At 39.3% G+C, this 23,582-nt stretch overlaps 1 protein-coding gene across 2 annotated transcripts in view; it reads right to left on the reverse strand.

The window, feature by feature from the left end:
* The window catches only part of slc39a11 (solute carrier family 39, member 11), a 147,650-nt gene that overhangs the window by 22,985 nt on the left and 101,083 nt on the right, over positions 1 to 23,582 (reverse strand). For both annotated transcript variants that reach the window (XM_028029887.1, XM_028029886.1), the window contains exon 6: positions 252 to 419. In XM_028029887.1, coding sequence (XP_027885688.1) covers positions 252 to 419 — 168 coding nt within the window. The remainder of the gene's footprint in view (positions 1 to 251; positions 420 to 23,582) is intronic.

The raw sequence follows: 23,582 nt of genomic DNA on the forward strand, positions 1-23,582 counted from the left end.
ACTGTAGAACTCATTACATATTTGCACATTACTAAAGATTTAAGATTTAGAAATTACAGAAGAAAATTTTTTTACAATGGCAATTAATTTCCAATAATTGTGTCATTAGAAACTGATGCGATTTGGGAAAACCTTGTTTCCAAATCGAGTTGGTTTGACACAAATTGTTATGCAACACAGTACTGCAATTTATTCTGGTATTTCAGCTGATCCTACGTTCCAAACCTTTATTTCTTGTCGCTCCCTCTTACCTGGTATATTATGAATGGTGATGGCAAGGATAAGTAGGAGAATTCGCCGCCAGCTGTTGCTTGTTTGGCCAACTCCTTCTGGTGTTTTACTTCCTGCTTCTTGTCCATCAAATTGGCCTGAATTGGGCCCTCTTCTTCTTTGGTAGGCCTCCCCATATTCAGATTTGTCTGTGAAAAAAAAAAAAAAGCACAGAAAGATAAAGTAACACAAACATTAAGCAACGTCTTCACAAATGGATTACCTGAAGCATGCATCTAAAACCTAACTTTCTCAATGCTCCATCTCCCAAAAACAAGTAACACTAACAAACAAGTAACTCTGTTATGGAGTAGATGAGACTGTAGCTGAATCGGGCAGCTTCCTGGTGTGAAAATGTGCAAGTGTGACAAGACTTTTCCAAAACCAAAAGCTCTCCTCTGAGTGAAGCGGCCCCAAATAAAGGTTAGAAAAACCCTGAAGGGCTTCAGCATGCCTCAAATTAACGCCTTCAGTTTACTCCCAACAGGAGTGCTTGTCAGCTGCTGGAACAATGCCTGAAAGCTGCACACGGCCAGCTGCCACCGACAATGTCTATTAGGCTCCAGAGTGGAAAATCAAATGAGCAGGCCCACTTCATGCAGTGAATGGGCAGCTGTATGGAGAGTCAACTCCTCTTGCAGGGCCCTTTTTTCTCCTTCCTTCATACACAAAAAGATTATCATTGACTATTGGGAAGACGATGACGATATTTACATATCCGACCCCGGCTTCAAAAGATCGCCATGAGGCCCTCACGAAGCTATTGAGGATTGCTTCTTAATACTGTCGGATCACACGTAAATATTAGCGCTTTCTGAGTAAAAGCCGCCTTTCGGCTCTAATTGGATTGCCTGGCAAATCCAGAAAGCCGCTGTATGACAGTGAAAGTCCCAAAGGAGTTACAATTACATGGAGAAATCTGCATTTCAAATCAGTGAACATGAAAATGGGCTTTACATACATTTAGCAAATACGCATTGGCCTCTGCAATTACTGAAAGAGCAGATTTGACAATGGCTTATATTGACAATATTTTAAGCCCTGGTAGGTTTAAAATAAATTAACCTCTCATGACTGTAGCACAGTTGCACAATGTTGAATTGAGTACATTTAATGTCAAATGGATGGTTCTGCAGCAACAAGGTACTGTGATCAATTCATGGTTGGAGCTTTTCAGTCTGGACCTTGCATAATTTCTATGCATTGGCGGAGCAATGTTTAGTTAACTAGAGGTTGTAAACTACTTTAAACTTTAAGTGGATGTTTATAAAGGTTCCTCTTGTTTGTCATTTGTTGCTCTGTAGTGGATTGGTGAAAATCTCTCTTGATCACATTCAGATTGAGACCTTGCCTATTCTTTATAGATTGTCTAGACTCTTGTGTCGTCTCTCATTCTGTCCTCTCTTCAGCTCAGGTGTTCAATAGGACGAATGTTGACTTTATTTTGGATCACTATCATTCTTTTCTTGCATAGTTCAAAAGATCTTGATTTAAAATGGTGTGTTTCGAAGAGTTCCCAGCAACCTTCCGACCAAAAATGGCGTAACAGCACAAGTATTCGTCTCCAAAATATCCAGTATGGCCTTGTTGGGCTGATATGCACAAGTGCCAAACGAATACACCGCTGTTTTGTTTAAACAGCAGTGTATTTATATCCTTTACACAAATTTAGGAAATCAAAACAGACACAGGCAAATAATATATCTAACTCCAAAGTCAATGGATAAAACACAAGATCAATTTCAGAGTTAAAAACCCCAAAATAAACATTATTAAAACTTTCCTATATATAAAAACTGCAGCAGGTACAATTTCTAAAAAAACAATTGGTCTCTCTAAATTGTCCTAAGTGTGAATGTGTGCGCGCAAGGATAAGTGTGTTAGATGAATATTTGTTAAGTGTCTGACAGTAAAATATGAAACTGAGAATCTGAAAATTCCTCTGACTCTGCTGCTGTCCAGAAACAACCAATCAGAACCAAAAGACAAACATTTGGTTCTGATTGGTTTCTAATGTGTTGAATGTGTCTCAGCACATTCAACACATTAGACTACTAATGTACTGCAGCTATGCAATTGGCAGAAATACAACCTAACATTATATCATCATTATTTATAGAATGATTTAGAAAACAAAATGCTATACAGATTTATCAAAACTATTTCGACCCATATTAGAACTTTGCATTCATTTCCCTTCATTTTAGTTGCTGTGATTTTGCTTAACACAGACATTTTCCCTAATCCTAACCCTATCTAAAACTTAATTCACATTTTACCTCTAAATGTTACCCCTGACTCAAAGCAATGAGTCCATCATATTAGGACCAGGCTTTGGTCCTAATATGATGGAACTAATATGACACTGGACATATAATGGTGCGTTCACACCAAACACGTTTTGAGAGTCAGGCGCATCAGATGTTACATTCAATATCTATGTGGAGGCACGTTTGGAGTTCCTAGCGGCCGATGGGAGCATTTTCATCAAACGAGTCCATGGCATCCAACACTCCACATAGACTTTGAATGTAAACCGGACTCACTTGACCCTCTATAGGAGTTTGATATTAATGCATCATTAGAATATTCAGTTCCATTGGTAACAATGACATCCGCAGTGATGTCATAACTCTATGATATCACAAAGGAATCTCTCTCTTGACTGTGGCTCACAGACAGCGTTTTCTCAGACCTGTTCCACAGTTCTATCGCGACAGATCACTCTTCAGAGCACTTTCGAAATTAATCCTTTCAGAGAAGAAATAATTTACCAGAATATAGATATGAAGCAACAACAGAATACTTGTGAACATGAAGCTTTTCCAGCTGAGCTTTCATGGATCGAAATGATGGAGCAAAACATCCAAGTCGACTACGACGAAATCCTTGTTTTTGACGACGACAGCGAGCCGGAAGATGAATCATTGGAGATCCAGGGTGAACCAAGTCCTTCCGGCGACTTTGAGAGCCCAAGATCATTGGAAGTCGAGCAGAAAACAACTCCTTCTGCTGGCTTCGAGATCACCCCCTTAGTGGAAAATGTGGACGAGACTAGCCAACACGTCATCAATCTCACAAAGCAGGTAGACGATCTTAAAGAAGAACTGCAGAGTAAGATTTTTGTACTCCGTGAGGAAAGAGACAAAAGGATTGCATGTCAGGCTGAAGTGAAATCACAGCAGGAGGAGATTCATAAGCTGCAAAAAATGTTGGAAAGAGAACGTCATCTGCAAGTGAAACGTGAAGGTGAATCAAAGAGCATTCTTCAACAGCTGGATCACTTCAAGAGGGAGGCAGAAAAATATGAATCCCGCAATAAAGGTCTGATTGAAGTAATGATTGAAGGATACAAAGAGAGACTTAAATTTGAGGAACAGATCAAAACTCACACTGAGCAAGCTTCCAAAATGAAAGAACAGGAGGAAAAAGTGAAATCATTGCAGGGTCAGGTTGCAGACCTGAAGATAAAGTTGAAACTTGCTCTGGAAAACAACCATCCGAGAGTCTCCACCCAACCAGAGGTCCCCCTGCAAAAAGAAGACTCCCTGCAAACAGAAGAGACCAAGGAAAGACAGACCTCCAATCCATCAGGGAGGTCCGAGGAAAGATGGACCTCCAATCCATCAGGGAGGTCCGAGGAAAGATGGACCTCCAATCCATCAGGGAGGTCCGAGGAAAGACGGACCTCCAATCAACCGGGGAGGTCCGAGGAGAAACAGACCTCCAATCAACTGGGGAGGTCCGAGGAAAGATGGACCTCCAATCCATCAGGGAGGTCCGAGGAAAGACGGACCTCCAATCAACCGGGGAGGTCCGAGGAGAAACAGACCTCCAATCAACCGGGGAGGTCTGAGGAAAGACGGACCTCCAATCCAACAGGGAGGTCCGAGGAAAGACGGACCTCCAATCAACCGGGGAGGTCCGAGGAAAGATGGACCTCCAATCAAACGGGGAGGTCCGAGGAGAAGCAGACCTCCAATCAACCGGGGAGGTCCGAGGAGAAGCAGACCTCCGATCAACTGGGGAGGTCCGAGGAAAGATGGACCTCCAATCAAACGGGGAGGTCCGAGGAAAGATGGACCTCCAATCAACCGGGGAGGTCCGAGGAAAGATGGACCTCCAATCCAACAGGGAGGTCTGAAGAAAGATGGACCTCCAATCAACCGGGGAAGTCCAAGGAAAGATGGACCTCCAATACAACAGGGAGGTCCGAGGAAAGATGGACCTCCAATCCAACAGGGAGGTCCGAGGAAAGATGGACCTCCAATCCAACAGGGAGGTCCGAGGAAAGATGGACCTCCAATCCAACAGGGAGGTCCGAGGAAAGATGGACCTCCAATCCAACAGGGAGGTCCGAGGAAAGACGGACCTCCAATCCAACAGAGACGTCCGAGGAAAGATGGACCTCCAATCAATCAGGGAGGTCCGAGGAAAGATGGACCTCCAATCCAACAGGGAGGTCCGAGGAAAGACGGACCTCCAATCAATCAGGGAGGTCCGAGGAAAGATGGACCTCCAATCCAACAGGGAGGTCCGAGGAAAGACGGACCTCCAATCCAACAGAGACATCCGAGGAAAGATGGACCTCCAATCAAACATCGAGGTCCATGCGACCAACCTCCACTGGTTGCATGGAGGGGCTTCGTGTTGGCGTTGGCCTGAAGGCCAGTCTAAGCCCGGCTCGGCCTTTACGCCGACCAACACCCAAGTGGTACTAACCTGGATAACAATCCAAACCCAGGTTTTGCCAACACTGGGCATTATGAAAATTCAATGTTTTACCCAAATTTAGGAAATCAAAACTGATACAGGCAGCAAATAATATTCCCAACTCCAAAGTCAATGGATGAAACACAAGATCAATTTCAGAGTTAAAAACACCAAAATAAACATTATTAAAACTTTCCTATATATAAAAACTGCAGCAGGTAGAATTTCTAAAAAATTAAATGGTCTCTCTAAATTGTCCTAAGGCAGCGCTTCTCAATTCCAGTCCTCAGGCCCCCCTGCTCTGCATGTTTTAGATGTGCCTCTATACCAGAACAGCTGATTCAAATGATTGCATGACCATCAAGTACTGCAGAAGCCTGTTAATCACCCATTATTCAATCCAGGCGTGTGGCAGAAGGGAAACACCTAAAACATGCAGGCAGGGAGGGCGTGAGGACTGGAATTGAGAAACACTGTCCTAAGGTGTGAATGTGTGTGCGCAAGGATAAATGTGTTAGATGATGATGGATGAATATTTGTTAAAAGTGTCTGACAGTAAAATATGAAACTGAGAATCTGAAAATTCCTCTGACTCTGCTGCTGTCCGATTGGTTTCTAATGTGTTGAATGTGTCTCAGCACATTCAACACATTAGACTACTAATGTACTGCAGCTATGCAATTGGCAGAAATACAACCTAACATTATATCATCATTATTTATAGAATGATTTAGAAAACAAAATGCTATACAGATTTATCAAAACTATTTCGACCCATATTAGAACTTTGCATTCATTTCCCTTCATTTTAGTTGCTGTGATTTTGCTTAACACAGACATTTTCCCTAATCCTAACCCTATCTAAAACTTAATTCACATTTTACCTCTAAACGTTACCCCTGACTCAAAGCAATGAGTCCATCATATTAGGACCAGGTTTTGGTCCTAATATGATGGAACTAATATGACACTGGACATATAATGGTGCGTTCACACCAAACACGTTTTGAGAGTCAGGCGCATCTGATTTACATTCAACGTCTATGTGGAGGCGCGTTGAGGGCCAATGCGGCCGTTTGGCGCGTCAAGAGAGTCCATGGCGTCCAACACTCCACATAGACTTTGAATGTAAACCAGACTCACCTGACGCTCAAAACGTGTTTGATGTGAATGCACTATTAGAATGTTCAGTTCCATTGGTAACAATGACATCAGCAGTGATGACATCCCTCTTTGATGCATCAAAAGAATCTATTTGCTAGAGAAGTTTACCAGCGACACACCTTGTTTTTGTATTAAAAAAAATTTTGATGTAAAAAAAATTCGGAGGTGAACAAGCAGGCATCATAATTTGGAAATGGTGTTTGAAGCCAACAGGCAGGTTTAAGGACGGAGCAATTGGTGCGCACCCCGTCGTGCCCACTACAACGCTTCAACTACAAACTATAAACCTAGCTTAATTCCTCTTTACAGTCACTGTTACTGGTGCATAAAAAACTTTATTTACAATAAGCAAACAATGTTTAGCCTGGTGGGGGGGCAAGTAAAGCATGGTGGCCGCCAGGGTTATAGTACACTGAGTACACTGCATTGGCTATGCGCCCTTATAGTTGCCAATTTATTCATAGAAACAATCAAATTAATTTGATTATAAATTAATTTATAATGATGCACCTTTATTTATTATACCAGAATACTCAGCAAACCTTGGTTGTTGTGGCTGTTTCCCCCAAATTTACTCTTGGTTGGTATTTTTAAAGTGTTTAATGAGCTTTACAGAATCTTGGTGACCCTCATAACACCAATCCTTGCTACAGTTCCCGATGTTTAAAACGTTTCAGCTTTTCTGACTGTTTGTCGGGCGAGTTTAGGCAAATATCTTTCATAAGTTATTTATTGACTTATGAAGAGCATTTGCTTTACTTGAAGGTTGTATTTTCTTGTTTTTCTCATTTTGAAAAGTGGATGAGGGACATTGTACTGAGGGTCATAGCTATATTTCAGGAAATAACTAAATGATTAATTACAAGAACGGTTGCATTGATTTATTTTACCATTAGGGATGCCAATATCCGAGACATTTTTGTAGACGTGATTTTTTTTTAATTTTTACTGTGAGCTAATACAGCTGTGATAAAGATGAATTTTATGCCTTTTTGCACATCTTTACCAGCCGTCACTGTTATTGTGAGGAACGCTATATTCAAAGAAACATCGCCATTCAGGTTGTGTAGAAGTCCAATATGTTTCCTCCACTCTGCATTTCATTTGCTTTATCTGCTGAAAGCTCCATTGACAAACTGCTCTGAATGTGCAATTTCATGCTGCAGTTTACCAGGTAGCTGCAGGTGTTAAATCAGAGAGGGTTTCAAATCCTTTTCATTAATATTCAACTTATACCCTTTATGTTCTGATTTCTTTCATCGTTCTACGTCTTCACCTTGCAGCAAGAACAGCATGACGAACCTCCTGTGGCTGAAAAGCTTGTTTGACCCAACCCTTGAGAAAAGCCATTTAGCAGTGGAATTAACAGTTTTCTTCTTTAAGAGGCAAAACTGAGCTTTGCTCTGCTATATTATGGACATTAATTTGGCTTAGAAGCTCAGTGTGAGTGATGCAAGTCGACTTTCTATGGCTATTGTCAAGAAAATCCGAGCTCATCCCACTTCCCCATGCTGGAGATTTTAGTTTAACAGTAATAATAAATAAAGTTATCTTTAAAATGAATCACTCAAGTGACATCAAGGCCCAGCAGTAGACTTAAGTGTCAATAAAGTTAGTTTAGCAGTAATAATAAATAAAGTTATCTTTAAAATGAATCACTCAAGTGATATCAAGGCCCAACATTAGACTTAAGTGTCAATAAAATAAATCTAGTTGTGTGTGTTGTTTTTGTCTCATGCAAACTTTGCTTTAATTCAACTTTTTTCTATCTAATCATAAGAAATCATAGTCAGTCAGAGAGATTCATTAAACAGGAAAAGCAGGTTTCCTGGAAAAAGAGGAAGTTTCCAGCCTGCAGATTTATAAAAATAGCTGAGACTATTTTAAAGCATGAAAGTTTTAAAAAATTAAATCTAAACATTATTAGTAATTGGATAAGATTCAAAGTAAAATACTTATATGAATATTGGTTTACTTGTAATAATACACTTATATTTGTGGGAACTACAAGAAAAACAAGTAACTGTAACTTTAGTAGTAAATAATTAGAATCATGTATTATTCTTGGTTTCTTTTCAGAAAAACATCTGTAATAACTCACATTAAGATTATAATAAGAATAATTAATAAGTTATGGTTATAAAATCATAAATGAATGATAGATCAGAGAAGCTGAAGAAAATAAATGTGATATAAGTTATGGTTATAAAATTATAAATGAATGCTAAATCAGAGAAGCTAAAGAAAATAAATGTGATATAAATGTGATTTTGACATTAAACTTGAAATGGTGTAAAAAGGTGTAACTGCAATTAAACATCACTGATATGTTGGAGGTAGAGAGTAGGTGAAAGGTTGTGCAGGCAAGGGACACAGGAGGTTGAGCAACCCTGAGACATTGGCACAGACATCATGACATGATGTCTCTTAAGACAGTGACGGATATGAGATCATCTGTCTAAGCAGACAGCAGGCGCACCAGGGGGGTGGATAAACCCTATAAAAGGTGGGTGCAAAAGAGGAACCGTTCGTTGGATCCTCCGGGCAGCTTCGAGCCAAGATCGAGATGGACAAAGAACTCTGCAGCTGAAGAAGAGCCGGGGCCACGGAGCCGGAGACTGTCCTGCACATGGAGACCAACCCGTCTGGCCCACAATCTGTGGCTTCGAATCGCACTTCTCTCATCGGCTGGGTTCTGACCCCAAAGACAAAGATGAAGACAAAGACAAGGAAGAAGAACTGGTGCCTTTTTTCCTGCCAGCACCAAGTCCTGTGTGACCTCAGCATCCATGCGGAGAGGAGGCTCATCAGACCTGCGGAGATCCTGGCCTTCGCCGATCAACATCTTCCTCCTGCTGCCACACCTTCTTCATCATCAAGCCAGGTCTGGGGTTCGAAACGCCAAACTCCGTCCGTCTCTCTCAAAGGTTCCCTTTTTTAGTTCTCAGTATCAGCAGTAGGGAAAGATAGACTAGATGATTGATTTTACTTATTTGATTATTTCTGCTACTGAATTAAGCTGTACTGACCCTTGCAAAAATGCCTTACTAATAAAATATTTAGCATAAAGAAAATCTAAAAGATGTTGTGGACATTCAGTTAATGAGTCACCTTAAAGTTCTTTGATGGTTGTAAAATAGCTGTGATGTTTGATTCTGGAGAGGAAGAAGTGGAAAATGTTTTTAGGTTGCTGGTAGCCCATATTTAAAACCTCATCCTTGGGACTCGCCCGAGTCACTAAAACCTACCTGGTTCAATAACAAATGCAAGTTGCAAAATAGAGAACGAGCGACCGTTAACAGGTGTGCTCTGTGAAACTAGTTGGCTGTAGGCTGCTCAGTCTGGCTAATTCACAGGGGGAAGAAGGGTGGGACACCTGGATGTAGGCCGTCAGATAACCAGGCGAATCGTTTCTCGAAACCAGCTTAAACAGAGTTTACTTCAGTTCTGGACAGGGTAAATCCCAGCAGATTTAGGAAACTCAACGTACCCGTTAGACGGAGAGCTGGTAGCACATCTCCCCTCTCAGAAGAGGAAGTACGAGAGTGAGAGAGTAGAGACAGAAAGGAGGGGGGGGGTGTTGCGCAACAACACTATCTCTAGGGTGTCAATTGTTTGAAAAATTGATTTGTTTTGAGAGGCATTAGTATTCAGCCTAAAGACACACTCAGCTACACAATTTTTGAAAAAAAGAAAAGCAATCCTGAAGGAAAACGTGTAGCCAGGTGTTACAACATGAATTCTGTGCAGATTTTTGAAAATGTATTAGTATTTTAAGACACAGCATGTTTGCTGCGAGGGTCATTCATCTATGCGAGAAACATTAAGGATTTCAGTGCATGTAGACGGATGTAGGGAAGTCCAATTAACTTTGTTGACTTTTTGCTTTGATTGGGATTCCAATTGGATTATAAAACTATTGAAGGGAAAACCCCAGAGCTGAGAAATTAGGACAAGACACTGACATATCTCATGCATGGATAAAACAGCCAGATCACTAAGCTAGCAATTGGTGTTGTTTGCAAGCATAAAGTTAATCCAGTACGAAAATGCTCTCTGACAATGTATATAGCTAATGTGTCCTACCAACCTCAGAGTAAAAAGTCACATTACAGAAAAACCCCGATTGATATGCCCTTCAAGAACCTTTACATTTTTCAATGATATGAAAAATGTATTTGTCTTTTAATCACTTCAGTTTCTATTGGGCACTGAAGAGTTAGTGTCGGACACTGGACTCAAAACAAACAGCAAGACTTTGAGAAAACCATTTAAATGATAAACAGGGTTTCAAAGATGCTCTCTGCCCGACCCAACTTGCATCAATGCCATCAAATATAAATGCACAGCCAGCTACATTTCTCACACTCTTGCAAATAGAATACAAATGAATACAAATACAGATACTGATCCGTAATCTGCATTTCAATAATTTTTAGCGTCTTGAACACAACCTAATTTGCGCTAAGCCTTTTTGGAGAATTACACAAAGGAAAACAAATTCTAAGACTGGGGGAAAAAACATCTTTCAAACAAATTGCTACATCCATTCTGAGCGTCATGATTAATGGCTAATAATAATTCAATGATGGAATATTTGCATGTCATTCCAAATGAGATGACTCCATTATGTGAATGCAGAAGCAACAGAGAGAGTAATTTACTCAGTGATTTCTCTGCTGCCTTCATGAAATGTACTGCCAATAAGCAGTTTATCGTTACACATCACCCACTGACTTCTAAAAAGCAAGGATTGTTCCGCTTTTATCTACTACTACATTAACTCCTAAAAAGAAGAATGTTTTTATGCCAATTCTGCCGAATTTGTGTTTTGTGCCTCTCTCAATACTTTTATTGTCCCTTTCCCAACCTATGTTCTGCTCCTTTGTTTCTTTTCCTGTTCTGCTGACTTTTTTGTGTTACCCTTGGAGATTCATTCCAGTATCTTGTGTCCCCGAGGTCAAAATGTGAAATCCGTAATGATTCAACTAGACATTTTAATTAATTTTATAAGGTAATTGCAATTTAAGTGAATCTTGAGTCCAAATCTCAAACTCCAGGCCCCGTTTCTGCTATTAAAGATTAACATGTTCAAGTGTTTCAAGTTGATAAACTAGCATGTATATCAATATATTAGTGCTGAGAAAAAGACAGTTGTGGCAGTGAGTTGCAGAACTGCTGATATTCTTTATCTTGGTTGCCTACAAGAATGCTTACAATTTTGTTAAAATGGAAGCCTGTTGTAACCGTTTTGGAAATCGCAGCTGATATAAATGTTTTAATTAGTTGTTTTACTTCGCTGGCCGTAACAATGTAAGACACAGATTCATTGTTGACGTCTAAACTGTTAACCCTCCTCTGTTTTCTCTCGCTCCCTCCTCTGCCCATCCCTCCACTTGTCTCTATCACACACATTCTCGAACACGAGCAATTGACCTCGGTGAGAGCGTTCCAACTGTGTAAGCTGGGCCATGTAGGCGGCAGTAAATAGGAATTATCTGGCCTGGAAAGGTCAACTGACCTGGACTCTTGCTGGAGGGCCCTCTGGTTACACCCTTAATCAGAGGATGCTTTCAAAGGACAAAAACCCTCAGTCCATTTCTCTCCAATTGAACTTCCCAAACCATTAGGCCGTAACAAATGGCTGTGTGTCCACACACCCTGTGGACACATTGCTGTATCGCTCACTGCTAATGATGGCTGTGGGGAAGTAGCTGAAGCTGTTTTTCTGACTCGTGTTCACTTTATTGTGTGCAATTAGCCAATCTTCAATTACTACCAATACAAATTTAACTAATGTTATAAAGCAGCTATGTGCAAACATCCTCATGTCGAGTACATTTAAGATAATAAGAAAAGAAAATACAGTAAAAACCAACTGAGACTGTAATAGTAAGGACTGGCATTCAATAAATAAATAAATAGATAAATAAGGATATGGTACAGTATGCAGCTGTACTAGGAGGTCAGACTTTCATACAAGATTATTTTTTATTTGTCCACTGGTAATTACATTTCTGGAAACACACTGTTACAATTTGTAAAACAAAAGTGAGATTTTGTAAAGGGAACAGAAGATTTGTCATGAAATAAAACTTTTTAAAAGAATATTACAACTTGTTAAAATACTGTTCCACATTAATATCTTTATGCAGTAGCTATGTACCATCCCAATTTGGACTAAAGTCTTTGATATTTTTGAAACACTGAGTGTCTAAGAGGAACAACAATTTTACACTACATGATGTTGGTGCACAGTGACGCCTCCAGAGAGCGTTGCAGCCATGTTTGCGACCAAAATTTGAGAAACCACAGCTTATCTATGCATTTTAGAGACTGGGTTCACTAATAATCTAAATGCTTTTCAAGCTTTGCAATGATGTTCATGTTCAAAGAGAGAATGTATTGACCGTTGCAACTCATATGTCATATGTTCTGCTTTTCTGCAATTCAACATTCTTAAATTTTGCAATAAATTCATGAGCAGGAGTTCTTTAGCAAGATTTGTCCATACTCGATTGACTGGAACAATGGGTTATGTCGACACAGAAGGCTAACATGCTAACGTCAACCTAGTAGTTAGCAAACCAAGGCGCATTAAAACAATGTCCGCTGAAGAAGGAGACAAGTTTATTGAAAACTGATGTTCCAATCATTAACCTCGTGCCAAAGAAGCATCCTACAGCCAACCTATAGAGTCTAGATGAAAAACAAAAAGAAAAAAAATGTTGAGGTAAAGGAATCAGGAGGTTTTCCTCCCTTTCGCTCTATAAGGACTGGATGTGATGGGCAACTTTAAGAAAACATCAGAACTTCAACAAATTCAACGTCAACATGGATTCAATGAACCTACTGTAAACTGTAAAACTGCTTTGACAATATAGATAAAGACATGATTATACCACAATGTGAGAAACACTCAAAAGTATTTAAAACGATTAAGAATAAAGCTACAACTGAGGATGACCAGAAAATTGAACGTTTGATGCTCTTATGTCGCTGCTATTGACATTTCTTAATAGCTAATTTAAAAAAATCCCTAATGCACTGTATTATTGCTTTTTAAAGTCCAAATTTCAACGCTGTAATTACACACATACAGTATAAATACTGTCGCCTAATCAGTTTGGCAAAATAAGAAATATACCACAGCATTAATCTTTTCAGAATGTCTGTGCATTTCATCATCTGAGGGACAAAACGTTACAACGCAGTTCATTTTCCCAGCCAAGGTAGACAGAGAGCTATTGAGATTAAAACCACTGCCAAATCCTTTCAACTTCTTGATTTATATATGGACATCAGAATTCAACTTAACGTTTTACAGTCATACAAGCCAAATTTATAAATGAACAAACACAAATGGTAAACTACAGATAAAGTACAGCTGTAGCAAAGCAAAAAAAAAAAAAGAAATAATTTGTTTTTGGAATTCTGCTTTTTCCCACAAGGCTTTAGGTGACATGAGCCAGGCCTGCTCGTTTATTTTGTAAAGGTGTGTGTCTTTGTTTAGACGTCTAGCAGAATAATGTCGCACAGAAAACAAAATGTACTTTTTGGAGTTATGTTTATTTTTCACAGTACAGGTGACCCCTACCTGTTCATGGTTTAGCATACGCAGTTTGGAAAGTAACTCCAAAATTTGACTATTTGCCAAAAAATGCAGCTTGGGAAGCTGAAAAACCCAGGCGCAATGCTACGCGACACGCTATTGGATGTTTGTTTTTCCAAAGTAGCCAATCCAGGAGAGCGAATCATTTTATTTGTCACTGATTGGCTGTCAGACTGGAGACAAAGAAAACTGTAAGATATTAACTTCTTAAATAGTGTGAAGACTTTTTCCACAGTTTTTATTAATGTATATTAAGATAAACCTGGTATGTGAACCTTTAAAATATGCAAACATCTCAAGTATTTACAAATTTTGTCTTTTTGTGGGAGGTTGAGAACTTTAACCCCCATGAATACTGGAGTTGTTCTGTATGTCAAACTTTTTTTGTTGCTGCTTTCTTGGCCAGGAGTCTCTGGTAAAAGAGCTTATTTGTAATCTTAAGTGGTGTTCCCATTTAAACGAAGGCATAATGAGAAAATTAAAAATAGTTCTCCCATTTATTGATGACTACTTCACTGTACAATAGCATAAATATGATGCAGTGGATTTGCTTTGTACTCTTTTCATGCCCGATATCTGAGCTGAAGACTATAATCAAGTCAAAAGTTGCTTGAAAAGGTTGCAAACACTTATTCAACCAGATTATTGCTTGATTTTTTTTTTATTCCTTCCTAACAGATGTGTTTGTTTACATGACGTGCTGCATTGAAAAGTGGAAAAATCTGGAAATTATTTATTAAAGCAACTATATAAGGAGGCCATAACTATTAGGATTGTTTTTACTGTTCAAAAAAACAAAAAGAAGTAGACATTTGGAGGCAGAACTAACAAAAGGAATGTGGTTAAATCAAATGCTGCTTGACAGCCAGTCAAACTAATGTCACCAAAATGTGTCAGGTTATAATACAGTCAAGTTAATCAGCCTCTCAACCGGCAAACACAAACAGCATATATTCATGTCTTTTTATAGATAAAGTAAATTTACCACGTGGTATATTTACTCTTTCAGTTCCTCTCCATCACATTAAGGATTGAGAAGGACTGTAGAGTGAACATGACTAAAAACAGATTTATTTGATGTGTGCAGTTAAATGTTCAAGAAAAACGTAACCGTGGCGACCTCGTATGTAGGTGAGCAACACGACAAAAAGAAGAAATCTTTCAAACTACCCGCCAGGGATTTCGGTTGTCAGAGGTGATGTGTGACAAAAGCGTCTGTCAGACGTATAATTACTTGTCAGTGTGAAATATTTCTATAGTTAGTTGAAAGCAGAAGCCAAATTTTGCTGTAAACTACAAACCTTTCAGACATGTTTGCTTGTTTGCTACAAAATAAGAGATAATTGGAATCAAGTTTTCTTTTTCCCCCCCACTGGTATTTGGTGTAGAGTTAAGTCACATAAAAATTTAAATCATTAGTGTTGCAAACTGAATTCAAGTGGAGTTGTAAATAATTGTATATTGTATATAATTGTAATTGTATATAATAGCAGTGTTGGGGAAAGAGCAGGATAATATCAGCCGACTTCTATCTGTATTTTGGACTTGCTTTATTTACTGGATTTTAATGGCTTGTGGACAATGTCAGCACTGTGAAATAGGATATGTCTGGCTTTTACAAAACAGTAAAGATATGGAAATATTACTTTCTGGTTGTGTTTCTGTTCCTCTTGGCTTGGCAGTGACGACAACGCCAAAAATACACACCAGGTTTGTTTCTTGCTTCTCAGAATTTGTTTGTATCACTTTTTAAAGGCTCTATACGGGTGGGGAGAAAATAATATCACTGCTCATCTTTAAAGGAGTCATAAGATTTTTTTTAACATTTTAATTTAAACTGCTAATTGCAGCTTCACAGTAGCTGAGTTTGCATTGACCGTATAATTGTTCAATTTGACATATCGAAAATGGAAACTCGCAGATTTCAAAAAAACTTTTGCCTTTTGACAAGATTTTTGTGCTACGATAAGGTGTCTGTTTTTTTTCTTCTTCTTTTTTTGGCTGTATTGAAATTGGTTTATTTCCCAAAACTACAATGGAAACATTTTTTGTAATTATTACATGATCAACAACCGGATTTTACAACTGGTGCAAACCATGAAGAAGACAAAAGGAAGTGATTGGAGGATCATGGAGCAGCATCTCACCTGAACGAGATTTTAATAGACTTTATCTAATACACAATTTCACAGCAATTGTGAAAATTGTGTTTTTTCGACATTACTGGAACTTGGAAACACAGCCAGTGTAAACGTGATGCTGATTGTAATTTAAACTCTGTTTGTATCCTCAGGATCGGGACACTCTGAAGCTTTTAGGTCTGTTACAAACTACTCTGTACCGTTTTCTCACCGTCAGGTTGAGAGGCAATCCTTCTCAACCTGAGGCATCTCTTTAGATTATTATAATTCAGTGTCAGAGTGTAAGCGCTGTTTTTGCAGCTCTAAGAGATTTATGTGTACCTCCGCCTAGGTGAAAAAATTTTCAAATTCTCAACAGTTACACGTTTTCTTGGATTCATTAATTTGAGTTGTTAACGCTCAGCATCTGCTGATGTAATGGACCTCCTCCACAGTGGAGTTGCTCAGAAACAATGTCCGGAATAAAGGACAGTTGCAAGAAAATAAGTGCCCACAAGAATAATCTGGATCTCAAAATTTAAACGTTCTTCTAGTCGATACTTCTGAAAATCTTTTTCTGCCATTACAGATAAAACCTTTGAGGTCTGTGTCAACACACCACGCACATGTGGACTGAAATGCTTGGTCTTTCACAAATAAACTCAGTCAAACTAATATCATTTCAAGTTCAGACAGTATGAATACTTTCTCAAGGCATTGTATATTCAACCACAGCGAAAAAAAACAAACATTAATTTTTTGAAGTGTTAAAGGACTGATCAGCTCTGAAACAAAATGTTTCCAAATATTCATGTTTGTGACTAGAAAATGCTAAAACAAAGATGTATAAGTTGTATGACGACTGCAATAAAGGACAATCCTTTAGACTTAGTGTAACATGGATGTCTAGTATCCTCCATAACATCAAACTTTCTCATAACTTAGCTATAATTTGCTTGATCAGATGAACGTCAACGAGCTGAAACTCATTGACATTGGTCGGACATTGCTATGGTTCAAAGAACCAATCCCCCCCACTCAGCAGGATCTAGGTAAGAACTGTGACTCTTCAAGGTTGTAATCACACACTGCTTACATGAACACAGGTCAGGTGTGAAAGTAAGCGAGGTGAAGGCTTGTCACTAAAAGCTAATGGCTTCTACCAGCAGAGATCAGTTCAAGGAACACCGTTCTTACAGTAAGCGGCAGAAAAAGGAGAGCAATCGTTTGTGGCGTTGGTCCATCAAGAGGAAGTAACTATTTAAGGTCAGATTGCTTGAGAATGTTAGTAAATATTAAACAGGCCTCCTGCTGATGACTGAGTGGTTTTTTACTGGAACGCTACTTAAAAAATTGAGTTTTGTTTTTTGTCTTTTAGCTCGCATCTGGAACGTTTTTACTGGTTACTACGAGTTAAATTTGTTGAGTCACCCTAAATATGTATATACATTAACCCCCGGTCTTTGTATTTCTTTGCCAGTGAGAGCTCAGTAGGGGTAAGTCTTCGGCTTCGGCTGTTTCTGACGTCGTTTTTCATTTTCAGGCAACAATGAGGACAATTTGTCAGCTGGGGCGCGTCTATTCAAACCGCTGGAGTTTTTCCTTTTTTCTTTTCTTTTTTAAAGTAGAGCTTTTTCATCTGGAAATTATTTGAAATTGGGGACAAGATTGATAATTCATAGTTTTCATCAGGACTTTATGGGCGTTTGCAAAAAAAAGATAAAAAGACAAGAAGTGCCCTTTATTTTATTTTTAAAAAAGAATATGCATATATAGAGAAAGTATTACATTTTTATAATCTCAAACACTTCCATAGACATATTATGTGTCTGAAAATAAAAGTTTAGTGATTGGTTAATGACCAATCACTAAACTTTTATTAAAAAACCACTTAAGAATTTTACATTAAATGAAGGCTTATAGGACTAACTAGACATCTTGGATTGGGTCTAAAGAAACTTTCTACTTAATTGTAGTAGTTCTGTTATTTTAACATAACAAGGGAAAGACAACAACCAAAGCAAGTTTTGGCATCAAAATTGGGCTTTTATCTTACTAAAGGAAGCAACTAGTCTTCTGTAGGTGTGTGTTTCTGATTGGCTGTCTCTCTACAAGGTTGACAGAGAAATTGTAGCACAAAAAGCTTTTTTGCTTGGTCCTTTTCTTTTGACTCAGACAGGCAGACTGTCAGTTCTGGCTAAGGTTGTTGAACTGTCGAGTTGGATACAAAGGGAAAAGTGCTAAAGATAATACCAAAGGGATGGTAAAAGCTGTAATTTTGCTAAATTTTACACAAAAATAAACATGTAGTTTAGTGAATGATGGAAATAAAGCCATAAAAAAACAATCTGAAAGAATGATCAGTCCTTTCTTACGAACTGCTGAACTACCAATCAAAGTTTAATTTGGAGTGACGGAGGTTTTGTCCGCTTTACACAGACAATAAAAATATGGGTACAAAATAGACATGGGGAATATGACAAATAACACAAACTAGAAAAATGATTATATGCCAGCAGGGATATTATCAGAAAATAACAGCTGATAGTCAAAACAGGTTATTTTTGATTCATAGTTGCAGTAAAGTTGTTCTGAAAACCCCTCACCCCCCAAAAAGTTTTTGAAAGGTGAACAGTTAAGCATAGTCGGTGTCCATTTGAAAAACATTCAAAATGGACACAAGTGTTAATGCACATATGCATTAAAAGTTGCATTAAAGGTCCATTAAAAGCACCATCTTTGTATTTTTTGGTAAATAATGGCACTATAATGCAAATAGGACACTTAATTGACTTCTAATGCAACTTTTAAAAAAAGTGTCATTATTTACCAAAGGACTCTTTATGACAGCAGTCATAAACATTCATGAAGACTTCTTCATGTTCATAACAGGTGTTATATTTATGACAGTGTCATGTCAGTCTTATGCACGCCCCTTCAAATAAAGTGTTTCCTTACAAGGTTTTAACACAACTTTGACTTATTTCTTTTATTTACTTGTTTGTCGGATCAAACACAAAATTAGGACAGATTCCTTTTTTGGAAATGTTCACTGGGCATTTCATTGAGCTGTCAGAGTCAAATTAACCAAGCACTCTGCACTGGAATGAATGGCGTGCATGTCTGAAAAGAGATTTCATGATGCGTCACTGCTGTTCAATGGCTTAAGTAAGGAAAGGAAAAAAAATTTAATTGGCTTTCCTCAATTGAAAAATAATGACCACCTTCTTCAAAAATGCTTTTTAGGGGTAATAGCGGGTAAATACAGCAATCAGACATTCATTGAACTGGACAGTGTTTGCTGCGGTTATCACTGTGATCTGTAATTTCACTGGGGACGAAGGAGTGAAAACGAAACTGCAACACATCCATACTCTGTTTTTGATTTGTTGATCTCCGTTTGAGGTGAATGTGATTTCCTGTGACAGCAGCTATGCTTTAGATGACAAACGCACGGGGAGGAAAGCCACGCATCGCACGAGCATGTCGTTATTTCTCTGCCAAACGACTGACATAGGAGCCTTTTAGTCAGATTGACAGCTTGGTTGAAGCCTTTCATTGAGATGATTAGTCTTCTCCCAGTGGTCTCTCTGACCTTGATAATAAATCTCAGACACATTATTATTTATTCAATGTGTGCATGACCAAGAAATGGGTGTGCCATCATTTTCCTTCTCTTTGATTTATCTGTTTTGATGTGATTAATATGCAAAATCCCACACCAGGTTTTGAATTCTGCTCTCAACTTGAAGTGCAGCAGAGGTAATGGGCCGGGGCCTGAAAGCTATAAGGCCTGAGTAGTGCAACAATATGCTTAGCAATACAAATTGTACATTTTATGCTAAAAAAAGCAAAGGAAAACCCAAAGCTGTAAATCTTTAATGAAATCCACAACCAGGTTCAAAAGGTGTTCAACATGATGATGCGTGAGATTCAGCACTAACAGCTGAACAGAGCATTGCTGGTAGTAAGTCAGGCTCGTTTCTGACTTACTTCTTCAAAAATGCGTTTGGACTCCACCAATGTTGCCCCTTTTCACCAGTTCTGTTCATATCTTTTATAGACACAATCTGAGTGAAGTGATTGAGGGGATTGCGTCTCTGTTCTTTGCAGATGATAATGTCCTATAGCTTAATCAGATCAGGATCTCTGGCCTTCCCCAGAGCGGTTCACAGCCGAGTGTGTAGAGCCAGGATGAGTGTCTGAAATCATGTTCTTGAGTAGAGTGCCTTCTCCGGGTGAAGGAAGAGGTTCTGCCCCAAGCGAAGGAGTTCAAGTATTTTTGGGTCTGTTTTACGAATTAGGGAAAAATTGAGAGGGTGATCAATAGGGGAATTATTGTTGGGTTTGCAGTGAAACAGATTCTCTACTTGTCTGTCGCGGTGAAGTCAAAAACCGAGACTCTTGACTTGCCGGTAAATCTACATTCCTACCCTCATCTATGGTCAAAAGTTTTAAAGTGTTTACCAAAAGACTGAGATCACAGATACAAGCACTAGAAGTGACATTGCTTCGTAGGATGTCTGGGCTCTCTCTTACAGATACGGTGAGAAGCTCGGTCATCTGGGAAGGACTCGGAGTAGAGCTGCTGTTTCTCCACGTTGAGAGGAGCCAGTGAAGGTGGCTTGGGCATTTGGTAAGAATGTCTCCTGGTCAGGTGTTCCACACACATCCCAATGGGAGGAAGAGGAAGAAACAGACCCAAGACATGCTGGTGGGACCAATATTTCCCAGGTGGCCTGGGAACTACCTCAGGATTTCCCCAGAGGAGCTGGCCCAAGTGGCTGGGGGAGAGGGACGTCTGGGGATATTTGCTCAGGATGCTACCTCCAAAGGAAATAAAAGATAATGGATGGATTGACTGAGCTCAATTTGAAGACATCTATTAAGACTCTTCTAATATCTGTTAGTCACATTTGCCAAGTACATAGACGAAGTAAGAAATTATGCAAGCTCTTTATTTTTCAGCAAAACTATATTTCAGGTCTTGTAGGTCACTTTAAAATTTGACAGAGGCATATTTTTCATTCATCCATTTTGCAAATTTTATGAAACTCGCACACTAATCTACACCAGCGTGTGGTAATGAGCCCCACTGAGCTGGGCTTGTTCTCGAAAACTAAAACATGACTTGCAGTGTGTGTGTTCGCATCTTCGCGTCGCGCCTCGTTTAAGAATTTTTCCTGCAGTATTTTTGTAATTAAAACAGCTGTCCTCATGTCCTCCACACACACAGGACTGAACCTCCTCACCTCTATCTCTCATCTCCACCCTGCAGTGAGGCTCAGGAGACACAGATCAGCCCCGTCCACCCACCGCCCGCGATGATTGTGTTTTCTCCTTTTAAATCTTGCAAGACTAACTCATTCCTCTCTCTGGCACTGCTGACCCTAAATCGTTCGCTTTCCCCACTCCAGCGCGCAGCAGTAATCACCCTTATCCTCATCCTCCTCCGAGTCCTCATACTTCACCGAGTCACGCTTCACCAGCACAGCTCTACCTCTCTCTTCAGGTCATTGTGGTAGTAACACAAACGCCAAGTAGCACAATCCTGCTGTTTACAGTTTGTCTCCTAATGGACCATGTCACTTTAAAATTGTTGTTCCATGAGTAAGAAGATAAAGAAATACTTTCTTGCTTCAGATAAGAGACTTGATACATACAGCCAGGTTTGTATTTACACATCAGAACATAAAATTGATCTGGTTGTGCAAGATTCTATAAGTAGAGGCTCGGTAAAGCTATTTGCTTCAGAGCAGTTGATGCTTTGGAGCAAATAGCTGAGTGTCAACACATTCCAAGGAGGAAATTCATCAATGTTGACCTTAGAAAAACAATTGCGCCTGATGGGTTTTAAAAGGGGTTATAAATCCACTTATGAACAATTTAAAGTATGTATTTCTGCACTTAGATTATCCACAAGTGGAAAACATTCAGAACACCAATCTTCCCTGGAGTGGATGTCATGGCAAACGTTACCCCCAAGGTCAAAACTGTCTTGCTCAGAGAAATTGCTGGATAAAATCAGCTCCAACTGACAGCCTACAAGCCTCAGCATATTAAACATTCAGGAGAGAGAATTAAGAAAAAAGAATCACAAAGTAAAGCTTCTTGAAACGGTTAATGGAAGCAACTACGGATTTGCGCCTATTTTCATTTTATTAATTGTGGATTATTCGCGGAAAATACGGCTATTTGTAAATTTTTATCATATCATCTGAAACATTTGAAAGAAAATGCAGTTTTGGAAGCTCAAATACCATGGCGTTTGCAAAGGAACAAATGCAGGAGGACCATTTATTTTCCTCAGCACTGATTGGTGGTACGCCCAAGAGCGTTTTTATTAAGGAAGACTAGCTTCTGCAGTAGTGGAAAAACAGTTTCCACTGTGAGAGTTAATGCATATTAAAGGAGATGCATTGCTTGAACTAATAAAATATAAGTTATAAGCGTTTTTAGAGGTGGCCTCTAGAGTTTGTAGATTTTGGTGATCTTAAACTCTGCGAAACATCAAAGCTTCTTCCCCTAAATCACATATAATGCATCAACTTGGAGTTAACCAAGTTCCATTTCACAGAACCACAAGAGTTAGGGAACAACAAACTCTTCTTTATGCCAACATTTTTTCCAAAGTCATGGTGGAGGCAATCAGTTGGTAGCTATGACTTGTACCAAACAGGGCAAAGCAGCCCATGATCCCAAAAATATCCAATAAACCACAACACAAGAGTTAAAAACAAAGGAATGTTGCAATACAAGAGTCAAATTTGAGACTCTGACTTAAATAAAATGCAGTGTGACCCGTTGGAGAACTGTTACATGTAGCATTTAGAAATAATTGTGACTAATGCTTACTCTTAAGAATGATTTCTATTAGAGTCAGAGGGCATAATCTCCTTTTCCCTCCGAGTGACTAATTTTAATCAACTAAATAATCAGACATAAACGAACCCAGAATGTAGATGAATCACATTTAAAGCACAGATAAGAAAACTCGTTGCGGTGCATTGATCAACACATTCAAGACTTTCACAGTTTCTCGGTGGAAAACTTTCAGGAGAAGGTCGATGTTCAACTTGGGGATTGTCGACTGGGTTTTTATTGATATGCAAATGACGTGTCGAGAGTATTGATCTGAAAAGCGCACAATGTTTTATCTAAACGACAAGATTAAAAATCTCTTTGCAGTGACAGAGCTGACGGGGATGAGTGATTGCATCCGTTCTGGTTGTGAAACGCGGATTTGAAAACTAAAACATGTAAAGCTTTCTAAGCCACACAAGCAGCACCATTATAATTAGATTCTATCCATGAATTCATTCTTTTTGGATGCATTTTTTGGGGGGGGGGGTCTCGATAAATAAATGCAATGATCCAGCTGTTAGTTTCCCGGTCATCTGCCTCCCTACAAGTGTGTACGTGCTCTGCTACATAAATGCGCTAGACCAAGCACGCGTCCCCGTTCCCGCCTGTCATCTGTCATCAGCCGTGTTGTCGTTAGCAACAGCCTCCCAGAGCAGCCTTCGTAACGTCATTCTGCTAATTAACAACAAACAGTGTGACACCCAGTGATTTATTGCCACTGTCCCTCAGCTCCAGATCTGCCCAACGCCGAGGTGCCGGGCGCTCACAGGGAGACTGCCGTTACCTCAACGCCAACAACGGAAATAGTTTCATCATTTCCACCGCTAACCAACTCCCCA

The sequence above is a fragment of the Xiphophorus couchianus genome, chromosome 10 (genome assembly GCF_001444195.1).
Source record: "Xiphophorus couchianus chromosome 10, X_couchianus-1.0, whole genome shotgun sequence".
NCBI classification, from domain to species: Eukaryota; Metazoa; Chordata; class Actinopteri; order Cyprinodontiformes; family Poeciliidae; genus Xiphophorus; species Xiphophorus couchianus.